General features: G+C 56.7%; 6 protein-coding genes across 6 annotated transcripts; 4 read left to right on the top strand and 2 right to left on the bottom strand.

Moving 5' to 3' along the window:
- Nucleotides 1-2,362: 2,362 nt before the first annotated feature.
- AMT1_1 (ammonium transporter Amt1) lies at nt 2,363-4,134 on the top strand (the record flags this gene model as incomplete). Its single annotated transcript, XM_071056501.1, has 4 exons — nt 2,363-2,473; nt 2,542-2,606; nt 2,666-3,426; nt 3,494-4,134. The coding sequence occupies 4 exons, from the start codon at nt 2,363-2,365 to the stop codon at nt 4,132-4,134; spliced, it is 1,578 nt and encodes a 525-aa protein (XP_070912602.1).
- A 2,007-nt stretch (nt 4,135-6,141) lies between these two features.
- Nucleotides 6,142-7,247, top strand: MFIFM68171_01078 (Pyroglutamyl-peptidase 1; the record flags this gene model as incomplete). Its single annotated transcript, XM_071056500.1, has 3 exons — nt 6,142-6,204; nt 6,310-6,891; nt 6,999-7,247. The coding sequence occupies 3 exons, from the start codon at nt 6,142-6,144 to the stop codon at nt 7,245-7,247; spliced, it is 894 nt and encodes a 297-aa protein (XP_070912601.1).
- Nucleotides 7,248-7,495: 248 nt separating this feature from the next.
- On the bottom strand, nt 7,496-8,749 carry OYE32_1 (NADH-dependent flavin oxidoreductase; the record flags this gene model as incomplete). Its single annotated transcript, XM_071056499.1, has 1 exon — nt 7,496-8,749. The coding sequence occupies one exon, from the start codon at nt 8,747-8,749 to the stop codon at nt 7,496-7,498; it is 1,254 nt and encodes a 417-aa protein (XP_070912600.1).
- Nucleotides 8,750-9,334: 585 nt separating this feature from the next.
- On the bottom strand, nt 9,335-11,151 carry MFIFM68171_01076 (Allantoate permease; the record flags this gene model as incomplete). Its single annotated transcript, XM_071056498.1, has 5 exons — nt 9,335-9,536; nt 9,601-9,798; nt 9,874-10,796; nt 10,870-10,885; nt 11,018-11,151. 5 exons carry the CDS (start codon nt 11,149-11,151, stop codon nt 9,335-9,337), a joined length of 1,473 nt encoding a protein of 490 aa, XP_070912599.1.
- Nucleotides 11,152-13,443: 2,292 nt separating this feature from the next.
- Nucleotides 13,444-14,560, top strand: MFIFM68171_01075 (BTB domain-containing protein; the record flags this gene model as incomplete). The annotated part of the gene is made up of 2 exons (XM_071056497.1): nt 13,444-13,484; nt 13,549-14,560. The coding sequence occupies 2 exons, from the start codon at nt 13,444-13,446 to the stop codon at nt 14,558-14,560; spliced, it is 1,053 nt and encodes a 350-aa protein (XP_070912598.1).
- A 988-nt stretch (nt 14,561-15,548) lies between these two features.
- MFIFM68171_01074 (uncharacterized protein) lies at nt 15,549-16,757 on the top strand (the record flags this gene model as incomplete). The annotated part of the gene is made up of 1 exon (XM_071056496.1): nt 15,549-16,757. The coding sequence occupies one exon, from the start codon at nt 15,549-15,551 to the stop codon at nt 16,755-16,757; it is 1,209 nt and encodes a 402-aa protein (XP_070912597.1).
- Between the last annotated feature and the right edge of the window lie 612 nt (nt 16,758-17,369).

Genomic DNA, 17,369 nt, shown 5'->3' with positions numbered 1-17,369 from the left:
GGTGTTTACTGTGATGCATGGCTTGGCGCTTTGAAGGTGTTGTTTTCTGCTTCATATATATATATTTTTTTTTTTTTGGGAATACCACTTCACGACGGCATCTGGAAAGGGGTCATTTTTATCGTTATCCCTCCGCTGGCGACGCAACGCTTTTGCAACGAACGACATTTTGGCATAGTACACTGCGGACTTTGCATAGCACTTTTTTGGGGCGTCTTACTCGTATCTTTTTACCTTTAGCTTACTAGTGTCTAGTTGGATTGGTGTGGCTGGAAAGGGATCGGGGAGAAGAGATCGTGTAACTGTTAGGGTGTATGATGGATGTGTACAGGTAGAGAGAGGTCGGGAAAACAAAAAGGGTGTCATTGTAGAGTTTAGGAATGGAGGGAGATTGTGGTATGAAGCTGAAGACCTCATCCAGGATAGTGTAATGCTAGAGGAGGTGAGGCATTTTGGTTGGCATTGGTCTCTCTTGATGTTGCTGTGACGACTTTACCCTACGTGTTTAGGGCCTGTCAACGCTAAGGTATGTGGTAATGCAAGGGTCTTACATGGTTGCGCTCCCGGAGATAAGGGTATCTTATAGGGGAAGAGTCTCTGGCTCAAAAACGCCATCCCCCGGAGATGTGATCATGGAGGATAGATCATGGGTACGAGAATCGGTGGTCCGAGGGTTTGGGGCCCCCACTTGGAGATGGTCCGGCTGTGTCGTTGGGATGTTCTTCCCCCTGGCTCCAAAGGAGGCTTGACCGAAAAAGCAAGCCATTAACCCCCACGGTTTCCCACAAATCTCCTCGGCTGATAGTGATTTCACCAAAAAAAACACTGATAATGGCCAGAAAGCGCCCGGGACAATCCTCGGCACGATCTGCTTGTTGCGTCTTTCGAGGATCGAAGCAGGGTCGATCACGAAACTCTGGGCCCGCGTAGATGTAGATCTGCCGAGAGCACTTCCGTCGTCCAAGTTACACGAAAACGGGCCAAACGTTGCTTGGCGTAATCTGATCTCAGCAACACGATGCTTGGGCAATTACCGTGGTATAAAAAATGGGATCGTATCTTTGGTTCTGCCGGGCTTATTCTGCAGGTCTCGAGTCGCACGTTAGCAAGAACGAAGAGGCCGTCGCTTGGTAGTCCAATCCGCGCCTTGCAATAGCTGCAACAATGAGGTGAGTTCGCTTGTCGGGCGCAACGTGGGGATGCAAGGAGTGAGGCGTTGGTGGCTTGCAGTCAGAATGCGGCACCACTCTGCGGGAGATCCTCAGGGGCAGGCCGAGAGAAAATGAACGGCCGGGAGGCGCAGGGTTGCAACGGTTGGGATACTGACGTTGTGTAATTCCAGAGAAGGGACAAATACGCTGAAGGGGCAGGTGGGATGATCCCCCCTCTCAACTCGAGCCGCAAGGCCTGAACCAATAGATGCAACATGGCTTATCTCTGCAGCAAGTCGTCCGCACTCATCAGCAAATCAACTTATCTGGTGCTTCCCGCACGCCAAGAGTCTTGTGGCTGTTCCTCCTGTTCAACCTTGCGCGGCTTCGATGTTGCCTTTTCCTGTATCACATTGGACTAAACTCGCTCCGGGCTCAGCTACCCGCCTGCTGGGACCAGAGAGTGGGGAGAAAGCGGAAATGGAGTATTCGATGGCGAGCGGCAGACGAGCCTCCATGATAAAGGGGGTGACATGTTAGTTTCTATCTTGGTACCCCGTCTGTTGACTGTCCACCATCGCGAACAAGTCTCCTATCTCGACTTCCTGCCGGCAAGTCCAAGTAGATTTTCTACAGCCGCCTAGAATTACTTCTCTCGGCCTCTCAGCTCGTCTAATAGATGCTGTGGTACCCCGTCGCGATACAACGTACTTGACCGCGGAGCTAGCATCCAAGACAAACCATCATGCAGCCCAGAGAATCACTCTTCAAGCTTTAGGTACTATTACGGATATTAAGTCGTCTTACCTCTCCACCTCCCATTATGGGCTACAACCCCTCTGTTCGCAATTTCTGGTCGTTCTTTGTTTCGTCGGCCGCGCAGTAGTAGCTCACCGGTCGGTTCGTCTTACTCGAGAAGGCCCAACTCGCTCGTTTCCTGCATTCATTGGAGCCTGGAGATTGCTTCTGCAGAAAAGCGTTAACAGCCTTGCCATCCCTTGGCGCCATTTTACCTCTGCGTCTCCCAGATTTGTCCTTCTTTCTCATTTCCCTTCACATTACTGTCTTGATATACCATCCTTGAGAGCGAGAGTTCTTCCTCCTTATCGACCTAGTCAGTGGGATTTGGGGTTGGACCATCTCCTGCGGCCCCGGGACGCCTGTCCCTCAGCAGTTGTTCTTTTTCTTGCATATCCGTTTTATAGCGCGCCATGGAGAACGCAGCTTCGGATGATCTACCGTACGTACCCCTAACGCCGTATAACGGCACCGGAGGGGCCGGAGGAGACCCTCTGGTTCAGGACCTGAACGTCTGGTATCAGGTAAGTCCATCATGTGTTCCGGTTGCTCCCACCAGAACCTTCAATACTGAAGCAACACCACTGCATAGTCCGGCGATATCGGCTTTATTATAATCTCTTCCGCTCTCGTGTTGCTCATGGTGCCGGGTATCGGGTGGGTCCTGAATAAATCACTCCTCCGCGGGGACAAAGAGCCTAACCGAGCGGGAACAGCTTCTTCTACTCGGGCCTGGCGCGCAGGAAGTCAGCCCTATCCCTAATATGGCTCTCCGTCATGGCTGCGGCTGTCACAAGCTTCCAGTGGTTCTTCTGGGGCTACTCCCTGACCTTTTCGCACTCAGCCAGCCACTACATTGGCGACCTCTCCAACTTTGGCTTCAAAGACGTCCTAGCCCGCCCCTCCGTCGCCTCTAGCCGGATCCCGGATCTCTTGTTCGCTGTATACCAGGGCATGTTCTCCGCGGTTACCGTCGCCCTTGCGACCGGCGCTGTAGCGGAAAGGGGACGTCTTCTCCCGTGCGTCATATTCATGTTCATCTGGGCCACCATCATCTACGACCCGATCGCCTGCTGGACGTGGAACCCGAACGGTTGGTCTCAGAGGTTGGGCGGGCTCGACTTCGCCGGGGGCACGCCGGTGCACATCGCCTCGGGATCCGCCGCGCTTGCCTACTCGATGATGCTAGGGAAACGCCGCGGCCACGGTACGCACGAGTTGAACTACCGCCCTCATAATGTGACACACATCGTCATCGGCACCGTGTTCATGTGGGTGGGATGGTTCGGCTTCAACGCTGGCTCTGCTCTGGCGGCCAACATGCGTGCCATCTTGGCAACCGTGGTCACAAATCTCGCTGCTTGCGTGGGCGGTATCACCTGGTGCGTTTTGGATTACAGGCTAGAGCGGAAATGGTCGACGGTCGGCTTCTGCTCAGGAGTCGTGTCTGGATTGGTTGCCATCACGCCGGGCTCTGGTATTCCTCTCCTCCCCTTCTTGCAATCCCTCCCGCTTACTAACACCCCCTTTTTCCCCTGCGACAGGCTACGTCCCCGTCTGGGCCGCCATTCCCTCGGGTATCCTCGGCGCCGCCTTTGCCAATTACGCCACCAAGCTCAAGTTCCTCCTCCGCATCGACGACGCTCTCGATATATTCGCCGTGCACGCGGTAGGGGGTCTAGTAGGCAACATCTGCACCGCCTTCTTCGCGGCGGACTACATTGCGCGCTTGGACGGCGTCCAGGTCATCAAGGGCGGGTGGCTCAACCAGAACTGGGTCCAACTACCCATCCAACTTGCTGACTCCTTTTCGGGGGGCGCGTACTCGTTTGTGGGGACCTGCGTGATACTGTTTATCATGAACCTTATCCCGGGTCTGCACCTCCGCGTGCCCGAGGAATCAGAGATTTTGGGAGTTGACGATACCGAGATTGGAGAGTTTGCCTATGATTATGTCGAGTTGACCAGGGAGGTGTTGAACGATGTCGATGTCGATGCGGATGGGGGCGAGGCGGCGAGCGTGTTTTCCGAGGGGCAACGGCTGCATCGGCATCAACGGCACTACCATCAGCAGCATGGCAATGCGGTGAATTACCCCAATGCAGGACCATCGGAGAGGGAGAAAAGTGGAGGGTCGGTTGACGGTAACCAGCTGGAAATGTATCGGATCGGGTCGGCTAGTTAGGACGTCGGGCGACGGGGAGCATCCGCGTTATGTTATTCTTCATCTAGTAGCTTTTTTTCCTCTGTATAATGATACCTTAAGGCAGAAATTCTTATTTGGCATGAGTTGGACTGTGCTTGGTTGGATGGGTCTGGCAACTGGCTCGATGATTGCTTCACGGTGCGACAGTATGGGTTCGAGTAAGGTATCTTACCTTACCAGGCGACCTCATTAGTGGATAGTTTGACTCTTATATCGCTTGTCATGATTGGTGCAGGATCTACGACTAAGATGCTGCTATTTAAATTCTAGCTTGTAGAACATCTCCAAACTGACTCTGCTACGGGATACCCGCGCCACAAGCGCAAGTGCAATGAAATTTCGTTAAGCTTTCTAATAGCCATAATCGAAAAGGCCGTGCAACTGGAAGAAGGCTCCGGCTTTGGAGAGAAGCAAGGGAGAAATCTTCCGTAACACGGCGCAGGCTGCACTGTCCGTGAAGTTGTAGCTCGCAATCAGTGCCCTCCAATTATCGCAGCGCACCCACATTTCTTTACGCTTGCCCACCTAATTAGAAGTCCCGATAACCTGAGTATTTTCAAAAATATCAACCCACTTGGGAGGGGGAAGGAAAAGGGAGGAGGAAGAGGCTGCACCCTCATCTTGCTACCCCTAGGTCTTGCGAACCCTCAACATTTATTTGAAGGTCGCACTTCACAGGCCGGTATAGGTGGCTTTGCTTGGACCACTTGCTCTTTCCCAGCCCCTCTCAGTCTGTCGGCAGTAACGTAAGTCAGCATAATCTTAGCCTTTCCGCCATCTAATTAGCTTCTAACCCACCGTTCCATAAACTCCACAACGTTTGTCCTTCTCCTGCTATCCTTCCCACCCTTCATCCAGGACCTTCCTCCATCACTCTGTCTTTAGACCCTGACTAGTTAAAATCACCAGACCGACCAATGTCTTACGCCACTCTGCCCCCTTTAACCTTGCTGTTGGCCGCGCTAAATCGCCCAGAAATCAATCAATTCACATCCGCTCACTACTAATCAAGTCCTGTTCAACCCGCGAGTTCGGCCTACGACATTCTAAATCCTATCACTTTATCCGAGACATCATCAATTATCTCGTTATGTGCTATTATTTACCTATTGCTAATACGAAGCGTAGAGTTCAAGGAGCCCAACAGAGTAACAAGGACTATGAAGATCTCGCCACCGATAACTCTTCCCTACGCAGCCTGATTCCGGGATTCGAATGAACGGCGGAGATTTCGCCCTCCGATGCCCTAGAATATCGTGTAAATTCGGTAGAACTCACCCCTCACAACACCGCAATTGCAAGAGCAGCGGCGAACAGGTACATGAACGGACCCGGACCTAGGCCGCCGGTCCGCGCCGTTCACCGGCTGCGATGTCGCTCCATTGTACGGCGCGGTGATACTCGAGTCGGTGCTACTATCTCCATTTCCGGCTCCTGGGGCGCTACTGATTGTCGGCATCGGAGGTTGGATCGACGCAGGCGGTGTTGAAGATAGGGGAGCCATACGACCCGGAAGTGGAGCCAATGATTGTCGGGCCGCAGCATCGGATACGGCCGCCCGGTCCGCTGCTGTTAAGATGCTGCCTCCCAAGAGTGATAAGCTAAAAAAGAGAAAGTAGTTCGGGCCAGTCTTGACGGCAGTCGATACGACGAAGCGACAGGCTGTAAGATGGGTGGATGACTAGCCCTTGGGGGCTGTCGGTATTGAAGGGGAAGCGGGTCGCCAATCGCGGGCGTCCCTTGTGTGATAGCGGCGGCTACGGAGCTTCCCCTCGCCCCCGCCCCCGCTGCGCAACTGTGACCTCTAGGTCCATAGCTGACATCCACTGGTCCCCGATTGTTCACTCTCATCGCATGCTGCCCTCTTCCTGATAGGGAGTGCGGTTCTGAGTTACTCGAGACGAGGAGAAGCGCCCGTACAAGCCAAGCTACTACAACGACGTTACACGCTCCTACACAAATCCCGCTCATCCATCCACACTCACCATGGGATCCGTCGACAAAGACACCTCCCACTCGCCGATCAACGTCTTGATAACCGGCTTCGCAGTGAGTTTTTGCGTCCAACCCACCGCAGCAGCGATACCCCGCACTCGTCGAAACCAGCCCCAAGCCATTATCATCGAAAGCCAACCTCTACTAACGCCCATCCAGCCCTTCAAAAACGACTACCCGGTCAACCCTTCCTGGGAAATCGCTCGCTCCCTGCCGGAATGGCTGCCCCCGGTCCGGGCCAAGACGGCTGTCCCCTCGGACGGCCCCACCTCTCCCGCATCACCGCCGCATCCTCTCCCACCAGTCCGGCTCATCGTCCACCCAGAGCCGATCCGGGTCAATTACCGACGGGTCCGCAGCCTCGTCCCGCAGCTATGGCACCACCGGCGTCATCATCCTCACCATGACCATCATGACCATGACCATGACCAGGACCGGGATCAGGACCCAAGTCCGGACCAGCGCCGCCTCGGCACCAACGCCCCGGACACCGACGCCAACCGCCCACACATCGACCTGGCAATCCACATCGGCATGGCCGGCCCGCGGCTCTACTACTCGATCGAGCGCCGCGGCCACCGCGACGGCTACGACATGGCCGACGTGGACGGCGAGCTGCTGCGCGACGGGGAGCGGCGCGCGCGGGAGGGCAGGGACTGGGTGTGGGAGGGCATGCCCGAGGAGCTGCTGACGGATTTCGACGTCGAGGATGTCTTGGCCCGCTGGAGGCGGAACAGTCCCGTAAGTTTTCTCCCACCTTTATTATTTTTTTTTTTTTTTTTTTTTCCCGTTTCTTGACGTGTTGGGTTGATTGACTGACCGACTGACTGACATCTGATGTTGCGCAGAAACATATGGATTTGCGGATCTCGGAGGACGCGGGCCGCTATCTGTGCGACTTCATCTACTTTTCGAGCTTGGCCCATCTGTACAAGGCCGGGGAGAGGCGCAAGGTGCTGTTCTTGCATGTCCCCAGCGACGCGTCGGAGCATAGCGTCCAGGTTGGGAGGGAGCTGGTGTTGCAGTTGGTGAGGTCAGTGGTGGAGAGCGAGCTGACGAGGTCGGGCGGGTCGAAGGAGGAGAAGTTGAGCGAGTGAGCGAGTGAGTGAGTTGAGTGAGTGAGTGCATCTAGATGCGTGTTGGTTATGCATTGGCGGTGTCACTGGAAATGGATGCATGCGGTAGTATGGTTGGTATCATGTTTGTGTTTCGAATTTTGGGTTGTTGTCTCGTAGTCTAGTATAGTCTAATACACGAACCGCTGTCTAGATTCTATCCACTTTAAATGCCGCTAAAATCAAGACTCTCCTTTCTAGAGACAACAACTCCAGACTCGGCCATCAAATCACAACCTCTGGCTCTTGCGGATTGGCGCGCGGTGGTACTGCGTTGGCCCCGCAACCTGCACTCCCAGCTCAGCCGCCGTCTTGAGCACAAACTCAGGCTCCCTCAGGAAATGCCTTGCCACGAGCACCAAGTCGGCCTTTGCCGTCTCCCCGTCCTTCTGCACCACGTCCCTCGCCATCTCGGCATCGGCCACCATCCCCACGGCGCCAACGGCCATCCTGTCCACCTTGCCCTCTTTGCGAAGCGCCTCTCGGATCTGCGCGGCCATGTCGACCTGGTAGTACTTGCTCACCTTGATCTGCTGAGCGGGGTTGTTGCCGCCGGAGCTGACGTCGAGCAGGTCGACGCCCTCATCGGCTAGTATCGAGGCGAGCCGCTGGGTCTGCGCGAGGTCCCACGAGGGCTGGCCGGCGTGCTCCATCCACTCGGTGGCCGACACGCGCACGAGGAGGGGCATGTCCTGGGGGATGACGGCGCGGACGGCGCGGACGACGGAGAGGAGGAGGCGCACCCGGTTCTCGAAGGGGGCGCCGCCGTACTCGTCGGTCCTCCGGTTGGTGATGGGGGAGAGGAACTCGGAAATGAGGTAGCCGTGGGCGCCGTGGATCTCGATCGTGTCGACGCCGGCCTTGACGGCGCGCCGCGCCGCGTCGGCAAAGCTCTGCACCAGGAGCTCAATGTCGGCTCGGGTGATCTCCTTGGGCGTCGGGTACCCCTCGTCCCAGGCGATGGCGCTCGGCGCCCAGAGGTTATCGGGCCAGCCGCCTACCTCGGCCGTGGCTACTTCGGAAACGCCGGGCTTGACGTGCCACGGGCCGAGGGTGGAGGCTTTGCGCCCCGCGTGGGCGAGCTGGATGCCGACTTTTTGGCCCTGGGAGTGGATGAAATCGACGATGCGCTTGATGGGCGCGATCTGGCTGTCCTGCCAGAGCCCGCTGTCCTCGGGCGAGATGCGCCCGTTGGGCGTCACGGCGGTGGCCTCGATGATGGTCAGCGCGGCGCCGCGCAGGGCGAAGGCGCCCAGGTGAACCAGATGCCAGTCGGTCAGGTGGCCGTCATCGGCGGAATATGTGCACATGGGGCTGACGACGAAGCGGTTCTGGAGGGTCATGCCCCGGAGTTTGAAAGGGGTGAAGAGAGTCGGAACATCGGCACCGGTTTGGAGGGCCGTGCCGGCCGGGGGTTGCTGCGCCGGTGTGTAAAACGGGGCTCCGGCGGCCGGCGTGCTCTTGGTGAGTTTTTTGACGGTCATGATTGGTTGTGATGCACGACGAATTCTGTGTCTGATAGGAAGAGAATTGCGGGAGACGGTATCGCCCTGCAACAATCACGATTGAGTCGAACGAGCTCTGTCCGCGCGTTTACTTGAAGTTCTTAACTATCGCCGTACCTAGGAACTCAACAGACCGTTTCCATTCACTATTTATACCCCGGTCCAGGCGGAACGGAGCGGAGCTCTTGTTTTCTAGAAGGCCCATCGAATCTTGTTCGCCTTCGTCATGGCGCCGCTGCTGGCCGGGTAGACAAATCGGCTGATGAATAATACGTGGAGTGCTTAGAAATGAGTGGGATGGGGCAAAGATTTCCCGGCGCAGTTCCTGCAGAATTTGCAACCAAATGTCGAAAATGCAGTCTCGGATGGTTCCATCGCCCGAAAGGAATCTTGCTTGCCGGGTCCTGGCAGTGGGGTACAGTTGTCTCGGAATTCTAATGCGACATGGCAAATCCTGGCGAGTGTCGGAAATGAGAGACTGATAGCAACCATCATATTATCAATATTATCTGCAACCCTAACCCCCTCTTCTGCTTGCCCGTAGACTGACTAAAACACGCTCGACTACAGTCGATACCGGAACGACTTATTCTCCCGGTCTGTCAAGTCCTCCAGCCCATGGGCGTCGTCCGGGCTGCCATACCGGTCGTCCCGCTTCTTGTTTTCCTTCTCCAGGAAGAACCGGAGGCTCTCGGCACAGAAGAAGCAGACGATGAAGCAGATCAGGATGCCGGTGAAGCTCTGGTCATAACGGGGAGCGTATGAGCTGTGGTTTCCGTGTTAGCGGGCTGCTTCATTGGGAAATAGTGCGTCTAGATGGAAACACTGACGCATCAAACATGAGCGGGCCGATGATGTTGCCGACAGAGTAAGCGATGAAGGTGGCAGCAGCGTAGACGGCCTTCTTGGTGTGCCCGGCGACGTTGGACGTGCCGAGGCCGATGCATTGCACCCAAGCAGAAGAGAAGAAGTTGATCAGGTAGTACCCCACGATGCGGCCGGCACGATTAGACGAGGGGAGCTGCCACCTGGCGTTGAAAGCATTGGTTAGCACTGATCGGCATAACGCGCTGTAGTGTCTTCTCCAACATGAGGGAACTTACAGTAGTGCGCAACCAAGAATGACGGGGATACAAGAAGCCGAAACGATGTGCAAGCGCGAGTTGGGAACAAACCTGCCGAGGTACCCGGACCCGAGAATGCAAATAAAGGCCAGAGCACCGATCGGCAGGTTGAGGAGCAGCGACTCAAACACCGAGAAGCCCATGCCGTTGAAGACAATGGGCGCAAACACGGTGACGGCACCGGACCCGGTGCAAGACACGATCGAGAGGACGCAGATTCCCCACATCTGGTAGTCTTTGAGCGCCTCCCTAACCTGGTACCATTTGAACGTCTTGTTCTCTGCGCCTGCATTATTTCCACGGACACGCTCCATCAACAGGGCCCGTTCCTCCTCGGTAAAGCCCCTGGCACGTTGCGGCGTGTCGGGGAACAGCCACCAGAGCGCGACGCCCCAGATGGCTGTAACGCCGCCGGCGATGAAGTACATGTACTGCCACGGTTGTAGGCTGCCGCCCTGGATGTGCCCCATACCATAGTTGATGAGGGGGGATACAAGAAGCGAGCCGCCGCTGAATGAGTACCACCAGCTGGAGCGCGAGACTTGTTCGGCGTGCGTGTACCAGAGGCCGACGACCAGCATGAAGATGGGCGAGACGCCGGCCTCGATCAGGCCGAGCAAGAAGCGGTTGGCCAGGAAGTCGGCGTAATTTCGGCAGGCCGGCGTAGCCAGGACGACGACGGACCAGAGAAGGCAGATGACGGTGATGACAATGCGGGTCGAGTACTTTTGAGCCAGCAACGAAACGGGGTAGGTACCGGCGATGTAGCCAAAGTAAAAGATCAACGAGGCCCACGAGTACTTGAGGCCATCTTCCAGACCCAGATCCTTCCGAAGGCCAAAGATGGCGGCCTGGCTGAGGAGCGCTTTGTCGTAGAATTGGAGGGCGTAGGTAAAGCACAACTAAACTCGGGCGGCCCGTGGTCAGCCAGCTTCTTAAGTCTGAGCAAAGTCAACAAGGGCATCTGGTACCCACCACCGGCATGACGCGCCTATCCAACAATGTCAGCTATATGCGTTCGTTTCGGGACTACGCTTGAGGATCTTGTATCCGGAAACATCTCTCTATCTCTTGATAATGGAGATAATCGTAAAGGGGGTTGAACATTCTTGATTCTACATACCAGTCGATGCGCTTCAGCAGCTGCTTGTTGGTCTCGGCATCTAGGGCGACACTAGCGGCGCCGTTCTCCAGCTCGGCCGAGCTTGCCTTCTCGGAGACAGGAGCCGCCTGGGTCTTCTCGAGATCTGACGCCATAGTGTGCCGTGTCTTCAAACCTTTCCAGCAATTGAAAGGCGGTTTTCGGCGTGAGGGAAGGATAAAGAGTTGGGCTCATGGAGAGATTAATACTCGGGGGCATGCTCACTCAACCGAGCCGGGTCTGGCCAGCCCGTCCAATTCCCGAATAAACTGCCGGGGCTAACCTCGGAGAGCGGGAGCTGTCAGTAGTTCTGCTTCCCAGATCCGGGGCCCCAGTGACTGCGGGTCTAAGGTTAGTCAGATTATGTATTACCGCGGGTGAATCGACCCTGCTCAGAACGCGTCGCGAGGGATTTTCCAATTCTCTTCGTTGTCAAGACCGCCAAACAACACCCGGGCAGCCGGCATGAGCATGGTTGGAGCTGAGTACCCGCTTCCCCGGATTCTCAACATCGCCCACCTCCACAGCCATGGCGAGACCCAGAGCCTCGGCTCGGCCCCATCCAGCTACAAAACAGGTACTGGCAACGGCCAGAAGCCAGCTTCGTGTTGCCCCCTTCAGCAATCTGCATCGACACGGTGTCATCTTAAGACGACCGGGCCCCATCCGAACGCGCCCGATCGGAGCACCAAGTGAAGGGGAAGCAAGCACGGTCAGACACCCTGGTGCGCCTGGACGAGCCCTCGAGGGAGGTAATGGCCCAAGGTAATCGAGTTGGCATCTTGGTGGACTTCGCCCCACCTTTCCAACTCTCTCCACCACCCCGTATCTTGGTTTTCTAAAACTATCGTGTTCTTAATGCGGGGTTGTTGACCTGTTGGCGGAGCCAGGAGAGCACTGTGGGCTCCATCCTCACCGCTGAGCCGGATCCGGACTCTCCGTTTTCTCCTCTTAAACTTTGTCCCACTCAGACCCACCAAACGCAGTGCAGAACGATAGCCATAGAGTAGCAGCGCAGTCAGTGCAATCCTTTCCAACTGGACCGTATCTAGGAATAACCCTTTTTTTTTAAAAAAAAAAAAAAAAAAAATTGTTTGTTTCTTTCCTGGCGCAGAGGGGCCGGCTATGCGGCTCCGGGCCACGAGCGAATGACCGATAGTCTCGATGGTGCCTCTGAACGGCCGTGGCGGCTTTGGCTTCGGCCGCTAAGGTAGACTACAAACCGTGCCGCAGTGGTAAGGATGCTGCATTCTGACGTCGAGAGCGGCATTGGCAAATCTATGATCGCTCCGTCCGAGCGGCAAGAGTGCGGCGTCATTCAAATGTTTGTTTCCCGCCACGGCATACTTCGGACACCAGACGACAACCGTCCGAAGAATTGGGCGAATGCATGGTTGCACAATCCCACCCAGACGCCCGGGAGGTGGTGTAAGCTGGCCTGCCGCATCTGACCTGAGACGCGGGAGCTGAGGCACTGCGGTCGTAGCAGTCAGGGACACTGCTGCAACCCGCACTCCTGTTTGCCACTTTGCGAGGTGAGGAATGAGGAATCGCCGTCTGATTCATGGAGCACGGAAGCGGCGCAAAGGAGAAAAAGTCGGCCGGCCCCGCTGTGGAGGATGCTGCCTCCCTGTGAGCCCGGACAGGCTTCCACCACCGCAGGGACGCTACAAGTGTCGGCTACGAAGGGTGTTAGGGTTTCCGAAGACGTACTGCCGCACTGCCGCATCGCGCAACAGAGCAACATCGGTTCACGACAAGATAAACACTTTGGTCGGGATGTTTCGTTTTCCTCATCGCTTACGAGCGGATCGAAACGCGCTGCTGTGACAGGAATGCGGGTGCAGGTGAGCCGCCAAGAAGAGGAGAGCTGCAAGCTTCTTGAGACGACCGTCCGAAGCCCATTGATCATCCTGCTGCCACCAGCGGTCCCCACGCCAAGAATCAGGGGCCGAAAGCCTGAACCAGGGGCGAGCGTGCCCTCGCTTGTGGAGCCGCCGGGGGTCGAACCAAGACCTCCTCAGCAGCAGCAAGGTTTGAAACGAAACACAGGGGGTGCAAACCGCAAACAGACTTTCGCCTCGCGAACCCGGTCGCAACCTTTTCAAGGTCCGGGCTCCTGGGAGACATTGCCCGCGCCATGGAACTTCGAGCTGACGGACTGGGGTGCCCGGGATTCAGCGTTGCGCCGTTGGAACGCGCCACGGAAATGGCGGAGACTTCATGTATCAGGTAATATACACTATACATACCCGGGATGGGGCACCCGCGGGAGTGCGATTCATCACACATTCATTCTCTTCGTCTCTTCATCGCTGGCCGTGTTGCTGCTGGACGGCAATCTCAAATCAAGGGTGTTGGAGGTTGCTATTGTCGTCGTCATCATCGTCATCTAAGTGCTTTGCAAGATGCCAATACGGTGGAGTACCAAGAGGTCGGTGGTCGGCTTGTAAGTACCATACCTTCTCCGACACACGCCAATATATCCGGCTAACCTGGCTCGCCGACAACAGCCAAGAGGGATGCGATGTCGTCAAGGTATTGGTCGGCGATGAGCAGCGCGAGTTCACGCTCGACCGCAAGCTCCTCTGCGACAGCTGCGCCTTCTTCCGCACCAACGTCGAAGCCATCCCTTCCCCGTCGACGCCGGGCTCCGGCGAAGAAGAGGAGGACTCGGTCCTCTGGCTACCGGGCGAGACCCCGGACATGTTTGAGCTCTTCGTCCTCTGGCTCTACCAGCGCCGGCGCTTCCACTCGTTCCTCGACAAAGCCATCCAGGCCGTGCGCCCGGAGGAGCACCGCACCCTCCGCACCCACCTGGTGCACCTGCATCTCTTCGCCGCCGTCATCGACCTCCCTTCGCTCCAGGACATGGCCATGGACGCCCTGCAGGACATGTACCTCCGCTTCGACTGGGACATGTCGCCGCGCTTCCTGGCCTTCCTGTACTCGGACTACTGCGACGCGCAGCACGCCGTGCGGCTGCGCAAGTGGGCTGTGGCCATGCTGGCCTGGACGCTACACGGCGCCGACAAGGCCGCCTCGCTGGCGGCGTCCGTCGAGAAGCTCTTCGCCGCCTACCCCCCCCTCCGGGCCGACTACCTGCTCCACCTCGACAAGATGGCCGAGAGCCGCGCCGACGTGCGCATCAAGAACCCCCAGCTCCGCCTCCCTGCCAACGGGCTCCGGAGCGGCGAGCGCTATTTCGGCTTCCGCCAGTGCACCTTCCACAGCCACCGCGCGACCGTCGGCGAGGGCGCCTGTCCATGGCATGCGAATACCTGGGCGGCCATGATGGGATCGTCGCCGTCGTCCCCGTCGCCATCGCCCCCGCGGTCGCCGGGTGCGACGACTCGTCATGGGGGGAGTGCTGCCAAGTCGGCGAGGAGGAGGAGGGGGGATAAGGATGGTGCTACCAGTGCTATTAAGGATGGGGTGGAGTCGGATGAGTCGGAAGAGGTTTACCAGCAGATCATATCGCCGGTAGGAGACCTCAACGAGATTTCTTATCTGGACTTGTCATGAGGGAACTGGGATAGAACTTTATTCTTTTCTTCTTTTTTTTTTTCCTTTTGGTTCGCACTGCATGGTTCATTGGGTACGGTAGCTAGACTTGGGAGCGTGGTTTCGGTAGAATTGGTATCAAGTTAGTAATGATAATAATGGCAGTACGTCCTGTGGCTGGTGCTGATGGTGGCTATGCCTCTTAGGCGGTCTGTTCGGCGTTTGGACTCGTATGTTCTCGGCGCTCGGTCTTTCATGCCGCACCCATTCACACTACCTCAGTGGTAGCAAACACTTCTGTCTAACCCCTTTATTGTCAATTTTGGAGAAAACAGCCTCAGCCTCGCCACTTCGTTCTCGTAAGAAAGTAACCCAAGTCCTCGCACGTTGAAGAGTCCTCTCTGTCTATCACGTTCCCTGAGTCTCTTAGCTCGAGGTTGTCGTAACAAAACAAAGCTGGATTCTAATACTACAGTCTTTGAAATGCAGGAACAGTGCTATTGTTCAAGGAACATTCGGGACAAGAACTGCCGAGCCGCTGAACTTTAACCTCCTAAGGAAACAGCCCCGGCAGGGCACCTGGTCATAGTTAGACCTAGCCGTAACCATATGGTTTGAATACTATCAGAGCTCCTCCTTATGCGGTGGCGGACTAGAGTGGTACAAATTTGAACCTGGCGAGTTAGTATCAGTCTCGACGCCAAAGACCTCTTCCTTTTATTAACTCAACATATCCATCCACTTTATACACCATGGCGTGCACTGGTGTCAACGGACTCTCCATCGGGTGGAGCTAGAGTTCAACTTCTGGTTCAAGGACAGCTCTAGCGACAGCCCTGTCAACGTCAATACCGACGAATGCTTTACGCTCAGTCCAGAGGAGGATGACAGTCTTCCCCCTGCTCTCACCGCCCCGTGTAGATACGAAACGCGCTAAAGAAAATGGGCACAGGGGTTACTCGAAGACGCGATCTTGGGCGTTGAAGGTTCGACATTGAAAGCCCACTACATGTCAGCGGGCGCGGCAGCGAGGGAGTTAAATCCGTTAGCAAAACGAATCTTGGTCTCCCCATCGGACGGTTGGACGGTGAAGGCGGACACCACCGTTTGCGACGGCGACATTGAGGCGCCACGCGGCTATAAATACCTAGCCTACGAGATCACCAGCCCAGCACTCTGGGATCTACCTGAAAGTCTCCATCATATCTGGTCTGTCGTCCGCGCGCTCCAGTCGAGGTTCCGCCTGCGGGTAAACACGAGTACCGGCCTTCACGTCCATGTGGGCTCCGGCACCCAGCACTCGCGGTCCGCCGAACTGGGACTTGGATACGACTCGCAGCACCATTCACTCGACGTCCTCGAGAGGGCGGCGTCGCTGATGTGGGCTGCCGACGGCTTCCTCTGCCACGCCCATCCGCCAGAGCGTGGCATCAACCCATACGCGCCCTCCAAATGTCGCGCCTCTCAGCTTGCGTGTGGTCTAGTGCCCGGGTCCGGCAACTTCGACCGGCGGTTAGCCAGAGGCGAGCTTGCCGTCTCCGCCATCAATCCCAGGTCGGAGACGGGCACTGACGCCGGTCACTGCGGGTTCCCCCGCCTGTACCCCGAGTTCTTCCCCGCGCTACGCCCGGGCAAGCCGGATGACGAGGCACGGAAGCGGTTGGAGGCCACGGACTTGACCTCCGCGCCGGACTTCGACCGCCGCGCCAGCAAGACCGTCAACGATGGCGTGGCGCAGATCATGCAATGCGGGACCGAGGCCCAAGTGGCCGCGTTCCTCGGCCCTCCCGCGAACGTCATCGGCCGGCCCAACTACAACTTCAGGAACTGCGTTCAGGCCTACTCCACCGGCACCCTCGAGTTCCGCGAGGCGGCGGGTAGCATGGATGCCACATGGGTGGCATACTGGGCCAACATCTGCCTGGGCATCTTCCGCTTCGCGCGGAACGCGCCCGACGACCGCTTCTGGGCCGTCATATTCGCTCTGTCCGAGGCCGAGGCAGCCGCAATGGCGGGCACCCCGCATCATTACGACATGATCTCCCTGCTCTTCGACTTGGGCCTGTTTGCCGAAGCCCTGTTTCTCCACCGCAACCTGCGCGAGGACGCGGTGAGGTCCTGGTACCCCTGCCGCCTGGGGAGAAAAGGCCTTCTGAGCCATTTGAGAATAAGGCAAACTGGAGACCAGCCGACGTCGGTGGAGGAGCAGGGACCATAAGGCCGCGAGGGCGGATGGGTCCCGGCCAGCAATCCAGCCCATTTTTGGCCATGTCTCATAGGCTTTGGGGTGATGAGGTGCCGATAGAGACCGCCGGATGGGCGACTTTGGGAGAAGAGGTGACAGAGGGCGGGGAAAGATGGAAGAAGTGGGGGAAGAACGGAGGGGCGAACAGAGGGAAGAGCGGAGAGAGAAGTACGAAAGGGGCTGATGACGACAAGAATGACAATGGAAATAATCGACGGAAGAACGACGAGGAAAGTAAGGAGTGGAGTAACGGTGACACCGAATAATGAGGAAAAGGAGGACTTAACCAGCACGGAAGGAGGTAATGGCACGGGAAGGCACTCGCCGAAACTATTTTTTGTACAATCAGCTAACCCTGGGTGTTTTGGCATCGGCAAGTACGGTGTTGGCCTGGTTGGGTTTGCCTCTCATAGGTTTGTAACCTTCGGTCGTACCTTTTTGTCAAGGACGGACGTTCATAGGTATTTCACCTGTACTTGTATCTTCTTCCATCAGGGATCAGGACGGAACAGGGTGGGCGATCATCACTGCTATTGTCTTAGAGCTTCTCTGCCATCACAGGCAAGAAAGCAATGGACTCCACTT

The sequence above is a fragment of the Madurella fahalii genome (genome assembly GCF_045866475.1).
Source record: "Madurella fahalii IFM 68171 DNA, scaffold_1, whole genome shotgun sequence".
Taxonomy (NCBI): domain Eukaryota; kingdom Fungi; phylum Ascomycota; class Sordariomycetes; order Sordariales; genus Madurella; species Madurella fahalii.
The sequence above is the reverse complement of the archived record's forward strand: the minus strand, read 5'-3'. Positions and strand labels throughout refer to the sequence as shown.